This window comes from Impatiens glandulifera, chromosome 4, assembly GCF_907164915.1.
Source record: "Impatiens glandulifera chromosome 4, dImpGla2.1, whole genome shotgun sequence".
Lineage (NCBI taxonomy): Eukaryota > Viridiplantae > Streptophyta > Magnoliopsida > Ericales > Balsaminaceae > Impatiens > Impatiens glandulifera.
Window position 1 is genome coordinate 22648869 of NC_061865.1, and position 13578 is coordinate 22662446.

At 33.4% G+C, this 13578-nt stretch overlaps 1 protein-coding gene across 1 annotated transcript in view; it reads right to left on the bottom strand.

Moving 5' to 3' along the window:
* Positions 1-3554: 3554 nt before the first annotated feature.
* The window catches only part of LOC124934957 (histone H3.v1-like), a 31912-nt gene continuing 21888 nt past the window's right edge, over positions 3555-13578 (bottom strand). Inside the window, exons 3-4 of the mRNA XM_047475439.1 lie at positions 4372-4480; positions 3555-4018 (exon numbers count right to left, since the gene is read on the bottom strand). Of these exons, the coding sequence (XP_047331395.1) occupies positions 3555-4018; positions 4372-4480 (573 nt within the window). The remainder of the gene's footprint in view (positions 4019-4371; positions 4481-13578) is intronic.

Below are 13578 nucleotides of genomic sequence, written 5' to 3' on the forward strand. Positions count from 1 at the left end.
TAAGCCAATTATAGGATAATGGATTTACTGTTTATTTTCAAATGCATACATGTCTGGTTAAGGATCTGTAGGGTAATAATCTACTGACCGGAAGTAGAGTAGGAAACTCTTACAAAATGAACTAGAAAAATAAGATATCTAATCTCGTATGTATAATAGCCAAACATGATCAAAACTGGCTATGGAATAAGAGATTAAATCATCTTAATTTTAAACCATTAACAACATTTGTGTGCATGATTTAGTTTCTGGTTTACCAAATTTAAAGTTTTCAAAGGACAATGTATATTTTGCTTGACAGATAGGCAAGCACATCAAATCAACATTCAAAAATAAAGGGAAATCTCTGTCCAACTAATGCTTGAAACTTCTAAACATTGACCTATTCGGTCCAATTTTTATAAAGACCTTGGGAAGAATGAGATTTACCCTAGTCATTATTGATCATTTTTTCAAGATGTACGTGGGTTATTTTCTTACACTCTAAGGATCAGACGGATGATAATTTAATTAAGATCCTTAGGAGACTTCAAAACGAAAAATCTTTAAGCATTATCAAGATTAGAAGTGACCGGGGAACAGAGTTCACCAATAAATGCTTAACTTTTATCTCGAGGAGTCTGGTATTAAACACGAGCTGTTTAGTATCAGAACTCCACAACAAAATGGTATTACTGAGACAAGAGTCAGAACACTGAAGGAAGCAGCGAGGTCTATGCTTTCCGACTCAAGTCTTCTTTAGAAGTTTTGGGTAGAAGCCATAAACACATCATGCTACACACAAAATCGGTCAATAGTTAATAAATGCTTTGACAAAACACCTTATGAACTATTTTATGGAAGAATTCCTACAGTTTCATACTTTCGAACTTTCAGGTGTAAGTGTTTCATTCATAACAATGAGAAAAATTATTTGACAGCTTTTGATGCCAAAGCAGATACTTGAATCATGTTAAGCTACTCTCAGTTAGTAAAGCTCTTAGAATATATAATAATCGAACACAAACTGTTGAGGAATCCTATCATGTTGTTTTTGATGAATCTATTGAAAATAATTTAGACGATTTCATTGATATTGCTAACAGATTAGAAGCGTCAAGTCTTGAATCTGATAGTAATGATGAAGCTCCAGTCAATAGAACTCATTCGGTTGAGAGTTAACCAGACGTTCAAACTTCAAATCAGCTGACAGCTGATAGTTCGGATGTTGCAGGGCCTTCTAACCAGACATCTAATCCTCCTAGACCAAATTTCAAATGGAACAGAAATCATTCACCTGAATTGATAATTTGCAATCATAATGCTCCTCTTAGGACCAGACATCAATTATTGGATGAAATGGAAAACTCGGCCTTTATTTCTCAAATTGAGCCAAAGAAGATTAATGAATCATTGTTTTATCCAGATTGTATTAATGCAATGCAAGAGAAGTTGAATCAATTTGAAAGAAATAAAGTGTGGCATCTAACTCCAAGGTCGACTGATCAATTGGTTATTGGAACAAGATGGGTTTTTCAAAACAAGTTTAGTGAAGATGGCTTAGTTGTGAGAAACAAAGTTCGATTGGTAGCTCAAGGATATAGATAGGAGGAAGGAATTGACTTTGAGAAATCATTCGCACATGTGGCTAGACTTGAAGTAATCTGAATCTTCCTAGCTTATGCATCTTTTAAAAATTTTAAAGTTTTTCAAATGGATGTGAAAAGTGCATTTATAAATGGAATTTTAAATGAGGATGTATATGTTGAACAACCACCTTGATTTATAGATCATTCATTGCCAAATCAGGTTTTTAAACTTGACAAAACCTTATACGGTCTTAAACAAGCTCTTAGAGCTTGGTATAACACTTTAACTAAGTTTCTATTTGATCATGATTTTGTAATTGGCACCATAGACAAAACTCTGTTTTAATTTGTTAAAAACTCTAATATTTTGCTTGTTCAAGTCTATGTAGATGATATCATATTTGGGTCAACTAACCCCAAACTATTGGAGAAATTATTCAAGTTGATGCAGGAGAAATTCGAGATGAGTATGATGGGAGAATTAATTTTCTTCCTCGGTCTTCAAGTTCGTCAACTTGAGGAAGGTACATTCATCAACCAGACCAAATATATTAAGGAGTTGTTAAAGAAGTTTGGAATGAAAAATTGCTCGGCTGTAGCTATTCCAATGAGCTCCTCCACCAAGCTCGAAAATGATGAAGATTTTCAAAGTGTCGATATCACTATATATAGAGGAATCATCGGTTCTTTGCTCTATATTATTGCTAGCTGACTAGATATCATGTTTGTTGTCGGCGTTTTTGGAAAATTTCAGGCTAATCCTAAACAATCTCATTATGTTGCAGCCAAACAAATTTTGAAATATTTAAAGGTGACTCCAAATGTGGGAGTGTGGTATCCGAAGTATTCCAATTTTAATATAACTAGTTATTTAGATGTAGATTATGCAGGGTGCAAGATTGATCGGAAAATGATAGGATCGACTTTATTAGTAGAGACGGGGGTCTGGCTATGGATGAAGGCTTTTGAAAAACGGTTTGAAAGAAATCCTGTTAGGGATTTAATTCGCTTTCTATTCTACGCAAACACTTGTAAACACTTGAAACAGATTCAAGGCGGAATTGTTTACTTGGGTTTGAAGCTCAAGATGAAATATGAAAAGATGACTGAAATGAAAGAACACAACAGTTTGTTTATGGATGTTCGGAGAAACTCTCCTACGTCACCCCTTCTTCCAACCACTGGAAGGATTCACTATAATATGATTCGAATAAAATACAGTTTACACACACTTAGCTCACAATTAAACAGAACACTTTCTGTTCAATTACAAGATGAAGAATATCACTCATCTAAGGTGTTTTTGATTCTAGCTCTCTCTTGATTCACACACAGTACAATCAGAAAGCAGCTTCACAGTATGAATATTCAAAGGCTTGAATTCTCTGTAATTTCAGTAAGCAAGATGATCGAGAGATTGATAGTTCGTGAGATAGATTGTCTGTTGTCCTTGAAATTTGTTAAATACTGAGCATGACCTAACGGTCGAATCTTTTAGAATGATACCTTAAATTGGAAAGCCTCTATAGTACACAGCAGGTTCTGAGCACAAGGATCGTGGCCGTACATCACTGGTAGTGCGCCGAATATTCCATCAGAGATGTACATGCAAAACAAGTAATTTGAGGAAAATTCTCTTACGTGGCATTCATTGGTTGGTTGCATATAACTATTATACTGATCTTCACTAGAAAATTGAGCAGGAGTAGGGTCCAGCTGCTAGATCACCGGCGGCTACTAGATCAGTTTGAACAACAGGAGACACATTCCTATTAACATTTTCATCATTTGGACCAGCTGACTCAACAGTGGGCCCTTCAGTAGATTCTCTTAAGGGAGAAAAAATGGATTCATCTTGTTTCACAATAGGAACATCAAACATAGGCACAGCGGCCAAAGATTTAGAAGAGGTTACCTTTAATGATTTAGACGCGCGGGGCGCCTTCGTATTTTTTTCCTTTGAGACACTAGAACTCGAAGGCTTTCTCAAAATGTTGACGGAGTAGATAGAGAGGACATCGGAGTTGTAGCAAGTACGCTTGGACCTTGACTTAACCTTGAATCGACTGATTTAGAGTCCTTCTTATTTGAACTTTTCAGACTGGAAGAACTGGCCTCCGATTCATTCATTGTTTTTGATCTTTTTGCCCCTGTTAAAATGACAGAAGCAGAAGGTTGCTTGGATCGGGTAGAAGGCTTTCCACCTGTCTGATAACTAGTTGAACCAGAGGCACAATCTACGTTGTTTTTCATCATTATCAGTGTACTAGCGACTGTAAGGGCAGTGAATACTCTTGGAGAGTTGATCTGCTCTGGTTCTCCAACAAGAACCCCAAATGCTCCATCAGACGACTTAGTTGAGCCGCATACGTTATTATCTCCTTGTTTGATTGACAAATCGAAAAGCACAGGTTCTGGAAAAGGGTAGATGCCCAGTTTACCCGTATTCCCTTTGAAATAGCGCACATATAGTCAAAACGATCTTGACTATAGAGTTGGAAGGAGCCAGACTTCCCTGGAGGTTCTTTTGCCATCACGTCATTCAGCAGAATGAAATGAGGTTTAAGGGCCTTCTTGTTTCTATTGACATGGATCAACGAATCATTAACAAATAAAGTCTTCTTCATCTATTGCATGACTTCCAATGAAAGAATCAGATCGAAAGTGTGCCTTTCCGTTGGAAGTTCAAAGAACTCCGCATAAACAGTTTCATCGAAGGAGAACTCCACGTCGTTGACGGTTGCTACAATGGATTCACCCACCATAGTTGCAGATTTGAAGAACTCGTGAACTTCTTTCTCACAGAATATGAACGGACCACCGAGATACTTCCTCAACCTAGAATACTCTAGGGCTCTGAACATCTCCACCACATCCGGTTGATCGAAAGTGTATACCGATGGAAAGTGCACCTGCAAAGTACAATGACCCAAAGTGATTTTCTTGTTCACCATTTTCGAAAGAATATGAACTGACACAAGATTTCAGAGAGATTTAAAGAGAGAAATGCAAAGAAAACTAGGATTCTTATAGATTCCGAGAGATTAAAAACTTTAAAACTCATGCACTAATGTCCTTATATAGACAGAGAAGAGAGATACAGAATAACCGTCTTTTCTTAAAGGTATGGCCCATCAATAAATGTTAGACGTCCTTTTTCCAAGGAGTCATCATTAAAAATGAGGGTATATCAGTCATTTTCTCTAAACTTGAAAGACACGTGTCTTCATGTTGGTAAGAGATGACTGTTTTATATTTTGAGCGAGAAAAATAAATAGCTCTCAACATGGGACAGCTGTCCTTGATCAGTCTAATTAGCACGTAGTTAGACATTTTTCTTACTTCACAAATCCATATATCTAAACGTCTATTAGACGGATGGGTCTATTAGACGCATACGTCTAATTCCATGTTATGAAAATTCGTTTACTGTCTATTAGACGTGTACGTCTAATTCCGCATGAACACCACGTGTTAGACGTGTGTTTGGTTAGACGTGAGCATCCTCTTGCCCATGACGTGAAAACTTCTAACGTCTATTAGACGTGTCCGTCTAACCGCATAGGTTTAAACCTCAACAAATAGACTTAGATGTATAGATTGTGAGCAAAAATACGTCTAAGTACACACTGTTTCTTTTAGACACACTTGTCTAATTAGACCGATTAAGGATATTCATCTAGAGAGTGTCTTTATTTCCAAATATTTTTCCTTCTCATTTTGTATATGGACATAAAAGTGTAATAAGTAATTTTTGTGGTCCAAAGACCAAAAACATTTTTTAACAAATAAAAACATTTATTCTACTAGAATGGCAAAGGCCATTGTTGATCTTCTAGGCTGTGTACTCAAAAGAGTATTCTTCTTGTTTCCTTCCTGCAATCCTCCTGCATCACCTACAAAAGAAATTATTTACACATTTTGGTACCCATACTCAATTGGGTCCTCGATCAATTAGTCCCTTAGGAATCCATATTTGAGTTATTCTGATAGATTTCCCATTTTGTGTTGTGATTAATGCATAAGATTTTGACTTAGCAGATGACTTCTTGCTAGGCACTGATCCATTAACTTTTGAAGAAAATTTTCTTTTAAAACTCCTTGACTTAGAGTCAGGTTTTAAATTGCCAGATTTATTAGCTGCTTCTAGCTTATTCTTAACCAGCTAACAGTAGGCGGAACATAAACTATTTCATTTTTGAAAGCAACTTCTTCATGAATAGGATCAGATTCAATGTCAGTCATACTCTCTTTGACAAAACTTATTGGCTTAAGTTTGTCAGATGAGTTGAACTGTTTGCATGACAAGTTAGGGTCATTGCTATCAAACCCCAATCCGGATCTAGATCTAGAAGGTTTTAACATGCTTATCTGATATTTGACAGCATCTCCAGACCTTGTCCATGCACAGACAACATAGTTTAACCTTTTGTTTTCATATGAAAGGGTTTGAATCTGTTCTTTGAGCATCTCATTCTCAGATAAGATCTCTTCAATCTTCTTTTTAAAAGCATTTGACTCTTCAGCTTGAAACAGGTTTGGTTTGTTTACATCTGGTGAAGATTTAGTTTCATTTAGGGATTGTGCTAGCTTTCTATACACAGTGACCATGTCATCTAGTGCAGCTACCGGTTGTTCCTTTGAAAACCTTTCGGAAGAGAAATCAAATACCTCAGTCTGCTAAGTTATTTCTTCATCTTCTTTTGCCATGAAGTAGGCCACCTCTTCTTCATCACTTTCACTACATGAAAAATAGGAGCCACAACTGCTTCCTTTGTTCTTCTCGTCACCTACCATAAGAGCCTTCAGCTCTTTTCCATCATCCTTGGTATCTTCACGCTTTGGCTTCCAGCATTCCGATGCATAATGACCTTTAAAACCACAGTTAAAACAAGTAACATCAGCTTTAGATTTTTTATTGTCATTAGAATTTGAAGAGTTTGAGTTAGAGTTTCTCTTCTTCATTAAGTCGTCAAACTTCTTCATAAAGAGAGACATGGCATCGCTGCTCAGCTACTGAGCTGCCATCTTCACATCCGGAGCGGTTGGTGGCTCTTCAGCAGTCACCAGTGCCGTGGCAATAATAACAGATGTGGGTTGATCTTCTTCCATCCTACAGTTCAGCTTGAACTCATAGGCCTTGAGATCAGCAAAGAGATCAAAGAGAGAGATCTTGTTAAGATCATTGGATTCTCTCATCACCATTTTCTTTATGTCACATTCCCTTGGAAGAGCATGCATGACCTTGATAGCAAGCTCCCGGTTTCTATAGGTTTTGCCTATGATAGACATAGAGGAGACGATTTTGCTGAATCTGGTGTCGAAATCGTTCATTGTTTCACCAGGACGCATCTTGAAGCTGTCAAACTGTTGAGTGGCAACCATGATCTTGTTTTCCTTGGTTTGCTCGTTGCCCTCACACAGTTGGGTGAGTCTGTCCCAGACCTCTTTGGCAGTATCGCATTAGATAATGTAGTTGAACATGATGTCATCGAGAGATCTGTACAGAACATCAAGAGTCATGTTGTTGAGGTTGTTCTGCCTCTTTTCATCAGCGTTCCAGTCAGCCTTCTCCTCATCAATCTTGATAGGACCTTCTGTGACAACGCTCCACATGTCATCATGAAGAGAAGAGTGATGAGCAAGAACTCTTTTCTTCCAAACAATGTAGTTTTCTCGATAGAAAGTTGGAATGGATGTAGCACTGGCATCTTTAATTATGGTCGACATATTTCAGGAAATGCTTGAGAATAGAAATATGGCTCTAATACCAATTGATAGGATCGAATTTATCAATAGAGACGGGGGTCTTGCTATGGATGAAAGCTTTTGAAAAACGGTTTGAAAGAAATCCTGTTAGGGATTTAATTCGCTTTCTATTCTACACAAACACTTGTAAACACTTGAAACAGATTCAAGGAGGAATTGTTTACTTAGGTTTGAAGCTCAAGATGAAATATGAAAAGATGACAGAAATGAAAGAACACAGCAGTTTGTTCATGGATGTTCGGAGAAACTCTCCTACGTCACCCCTTCTTCCAACCACCGGAAGGATTCACTATAATATGATTCGAATCAAATACATTTCACACACACTTAGCTCACTATTGAACAGAACACTTTCTGTTCAATTACAAGATGAAGAATATCACTCAGCTAAGGAGTTTTTAATTCTAGCTCTCTCTTGATTCACACACAGTACAATTAGAAAGCCGCTTCACAGTATGAATATTTAAATTCTTGAATTCTCTGTAATTTCAGTAAGCAAGATGATCGAGAGATTGGTAGTTCGTGAGACAGATTGTCCGTTGTCCTTGAAATTTGTTAAATACTGAGCAGGAGCTAATGGTCGAATCTTTTAGAATGATACGTGGCATTCTTCCATTGGAAAGCCTCCATAGTACACAGCAGGTTCTTAGCACAAGGATCGTGGTCGTACATCACTAGTAGTGCGCCGAATATTCCATCAGAGATGTACCTGCAAAACAAGTAATATGAGGAAAATTCTCTTACGTGGCATTCATTGGTTGGTTGCATATAGCTGTTGTACTGATCTTCACTAGAAAGTGGAGCAGGAGTAGGGTCCAGCTATAGAACGTGGGTAGACGGGTGCTAGCTTCAAGCAAATTGCTTAAGCTGAGCATTAGACGTATTTCATTTAGACGGATTTTGATAATCAGTCTAATGAAATCAAACATCCCCTTCTAATAACAGAGTCTATTAGACGGCCTAGTCTAATAGAATTAGACTTACGTCTAATTACAATAACCATTGGACTGCACGTCTAATTCCGGTTTTACCTCAGACTTGTCTTAAGGAGTTAGACTTACGTCTAACTTTCACTTAATTAGACTGTACGTCTAATTATCCAATAACCATTAGACTGCACGTCTAATTCCGGTTCTACCTCAGACTTGTCTGAAGAAGTTAGACTTACGTCTAACTTTCACTTAATTAGACTACACGTCTAATTATCCAATAACCATTAGACTGCACATCTAACTCCACCGAGTTAGACTGCACGTCTAATTCCGGTTCTACCTCAGACTTGTCTGAAGGAGTTAGAATTACGTCTAACTTTCACTTAATTAGACTGCACGTCTAAATATCCAATAACCATTAGACTGCACGTCTAATTCCGGTTCTACCTCAGACTTGTCTGAAAGAGTTAGACTTATGTCTAACTTTCACTTAATTAGACTGTACGTCTAACTCCACTACACGTCTAATTCCGCACATATTAGACTATCTGTCTATTTGCAAATCTAATAGACTGCACGTCTAACTCCATTGAGTTAGACTGCTCGTCTAATTCCGTATACCTTAGACTTGTGTCTAATTGCAACTATATTAGACTGCGCGTCTAACTCCGTTGAGTTAGACTGCACGTCTAATTCCAAATATCTATTAGACCATAAGTCTAATTCAAGAATTCATTAGAATGCACGTCTAACTCCGTTGATTTAAACTGCACGTCTAATTCTATGCATTCATTAAACTGCACGTCTAACTCCGTTGAGTTAGACTGCACGTCTAATTTTATGCATCTAATGTCAAAATCGGTCTAATGACCCTCATTAGAGCCAAGTCTTATGAAATATGAATTCAATACACCTGCATCAAAACTCATAAGTCATTTCATCATCAAAATCTCAGTGGTTAAATTATTTCAACAATTAGTCAAAATAATTTGACCTAACAGAAAAGCACAAGTGGAACTTCTCAGTTCCTTGGTGATTGTCTGATCTCTTTGTTCAGCAAGAAGAAGACGTCTATCGTCACGTCTACAGTTGAAGCCGAGTACCTTGCTTCAAGTAGTTGCTGTTCTCAGCTCTTGTGGGTTCAACAATAGTTGAGGGACTATGGAATTGAGGCAAAAGAGTCACCAATTTTATGAGACACCACCAGTGCTATTACAATAACATACAATCCAGTGTTGCACTCTCGGACTAAGCATATTAAAATTAGACATCATTTCATCCGGGAGCATGTCAGTCAGAAGCATATTCGCCTCGAATATGTCCCAACATATCAGCAAGTTTTAGACGTTTTTATGAAGCCCCTCTCCGAGACTAAGTTTTCTCACTTTAGAAATATTTTAGAGCTTGTTGATCTCAATTAATTTTTTAACTGAACATGCATAAATTTATGGGTAATTTATTATTTAAAATGACCGGACAGACGTGTGTAGATGGAGGTCTCAATCAATCTAATAAGATCAGTCGTCTAAAGGAGCTATGTACTTAGACGAATTTTTGCTTAAGCAATTTGTGCCTTAAGATTAGTTATACGTCTATGTATATATATATATATATATAATATAATTATATAAATTATAAAATTATTAATACATAAAGACTTACACCTTTACTGGTATGCATTTACCATGAATAAAAACTAAATTAATATTATCTAAATATATTCATTATTTTTATCTACTATTCTGAAAACAGAAAATATCTAATCACTCACTACACTTACCCTCATTTTAAACATACGTAACAAACTCATCATTATTAGTCATTTTATCGGTCACATTATACCATCATTTTAGGCTTCTTCATCAATCATTTTCTTAATTCCTCAAACATAACTTGGTGCATTTCTAATTGAAATTATTTTATAATTATATATATATATTATGAAAAATGATTAGGAGAGAAAATTTAAGGGAGGGAATGATGTGGCTATTAGAAAAAAAATAACAAAATTTTTCTATTTTCTCTCTCTCCTCACCTTTTATCTTTTTCCAACCACCAGTGATGTATGTAGTGACACATGAATCCCTCTCTCAAATTCTCTCCCTCAAATTCCCTCATATATTAAAAGAAAGAATTTATTTTTATTTAAATATACCATAAATTAATTTTTAAATATGTTGTTGTATATATATTTAATATATAATTATATAGATTATAAAATAATTAATTCAAATTTATTTAAATATATCACATATTAATTTATATATATATATATATTTAATAAATAATTATATAGATTATAAAATAATTAATATATATAATTATTTTTTAAAAATAATTCATAAAAGGAGTTATTTTAGATATATAATTATAAAAATATATAACTTATACCCACTCATTAACTTACAGTTGAGTTTATGTTTAAATGAATAAATTCGATTCATTTTATCTAATATAAAGATCTAAATCACTAATATAGTTGTGTAATATAAATATCTAAATCACTCATATAGTTGTGTACCTGTATGCCCTCACTAATTCATTATTATCAATCACATTACCATCATTTTAGACATTTTGTAAGTTACATTTTAAATAACTATATATATTTATATAATATATAAAAAAAATATTCTTATACAAACAAATATAATAAAAATAATTATATCTCAAATCCTAATATTAAATAATAATAATAATATATATATAACTTTATTATTATATCCTAAATTTTTTCAATATATTATATTGACTTATTAAAAAAATATTTTTTTTCATATATATATCTTTTTAAATTAAATATATTTATCTTCTAATTTATTTTTTAATATATAAAAATTATATAATATTAAATATTTATTTATTAAATTTAATATATAAATATTTATATCATATTTTTTCTAATTATTTTTTTTTAAAAAGTTATTAAATAATATTTTTGTGTTTTATATATCTTTTTTTATTTTTTATTTATATGTATATAATATTTGATTTAATAGGTTAAACTTTTATTTGTATATAAATATAATAACATAAGATATCTATATATATATAATATGATCCTTAATTTTTAAAGTGTTCGGATTGCCGGGTCGAGATCTGTTTTTAATTTAATATATATGTGGAAGTAAATGAATATTTGGGTCGGATTTTGGGTTGACCCGCCATAAACTTAAAATGGTTAAAAATAAAATTAAAAATGCTATATGTATGTTTGGAACTTCCAACCTAACAAAACAAATACAACTTTTTAACTAGACTAATAACACTTTATATTTTGAATTCAACACCAAATTAGATAAATGGATGATATTTTAACAATATAAGTTCAACTTTTTAATTAACTATTATATATATATATATATATAATAATGCTTAATTTTTAAAGTGTAGAGTGAACGTGGTTATTCGATGGATAATTGGCTGGTATCAATTGAAAGTGGTCAAAATATATATGTGTACACAAAATTATAAAATTATTTCAACAATCGTAAGTGGTTTAGCGGTTAAAGTGTTAATTTAATTTATATGATTTTCGGTAGGTTTAAAAAATAACAAAATAATTTTAAATAAAACGATTGGATAAATGTAAGTTTTGTCATATTTTTTAATAATTGGATAAAAAAATATTGAATTAAATTATAAAGTCACATTTTTTACGTAATTGTTTTTCTTGGATTTTATATCATTACTCGTGCAAATGCACGAGTTACATGCTAGTTTATATAAAATCAATGATGATAGATATTATTAATAATGTTATATATATATATATTATATTGTTATAAATGTTCATGGTTCATTCAAATTTGTATAAAATTTAAAATATAAATTATTATTAGCTTAGTTGGTTAAAGAGTTTTTCTTAACAAAATTCAAAAAATACTTATAGCATTTTTTATTTTTTAAAATTTCAATTATATGGGTTGGTCAACCCACAATCTAATCAAAATATCCATTACTCTTACATGTATATCAAAGTTAACCACAACTCTCGACTTGACAAATTCAAATTAAGCATTATTAGACATATATAGATTATATTTTTATAATTGTAACGCGTTAATGAAATTTGGTGTAGAATTTAAAATTTAAAATTTAAAATCTTATTGAGCTTGACATTCTACGGAGGAGTTAAAGAGGAAACGAAAGCAAACATCTATAACATCATGGGCATCGCAGAATGAGGCTTCCCAATAAGATACTTAGGCATACCACTCACGGCAAAACATATCCAAATCTTGCACTGCAAACCATTAATCAAGAAAGTGAAGAACTCAATTCCTGGTTGGGTAGCAAAGGAACTTATATACACTGGAAGAATTGAGGTGGTCAAAAGCTTGTTAATGGGAATCATCGGTTACTGGAGAGATAATGAATAAGTGAAGAAGAGATATGAGATATATGAAGAGTCGAAGATGAGATAGATATATATATATATATAAAACTGGAAATTAAACCATCACAATAAATTCATTTATCAATCAAACGAAACGGTTGATAATTCATCCAATGGATTCCATTCCTAGACTCTTGACATTTCTAGACTCTTGACATTCGATCTTATCCATTGGCATTAAATTTCACAAAAATTCACATTTGAATTTGGAATGAATTTATATTTATTTGTATTAAATTACATTTAATTTATTTATCCAAATTCTCATTTACATTTAATTAATGGAATTAGTTTAAAATTCCAACAATCCCCCACATTAATGGAAATTGAAAGATAGACCCGATGAAAGGTTCAATAGTTGAATCCTACATAGGATAGGTAAGTATAATCCTTTGAACATTCCTTACGAAATTATATATAACTTTACTAGCCAATTAGTAGACTCGATGTCCTTGAACTATTTTATCATTTGTGTAAACGATTACACACTTTCATTTGGAATTCTTCTTGATACATGTCAAGCTCTCTTGGTTGTGTATGAATTTTCCATGGAACACGCGTTTGGTTCTGTGAAAGAGTTTAGAATTGAGCCGTACAATTATTTTATGCGGCCCCACTTTCCCTCACATAGTTGATCTCTTTGTTCACAGAGAATCATTAAAAGAAATATGCTTATCCTCATCAAAATATGTATTGTTTCGTTATAGGATTAATCATCAGCAATAAACTTCCAAGTCAGTACAATTAGGTTATCCATTGAACCTAGTTCTTCGGATCTCTAGTCTGCATAAGTTGTATTTTTCTTCCTTCCAACTTATAGTAGGCTCATATCTTAAAAGACTCTTAAACTAACTCTCTATTTAACAATTTGGTTAGTGGATCCACAATTTTATCTTTGATTAACATATTC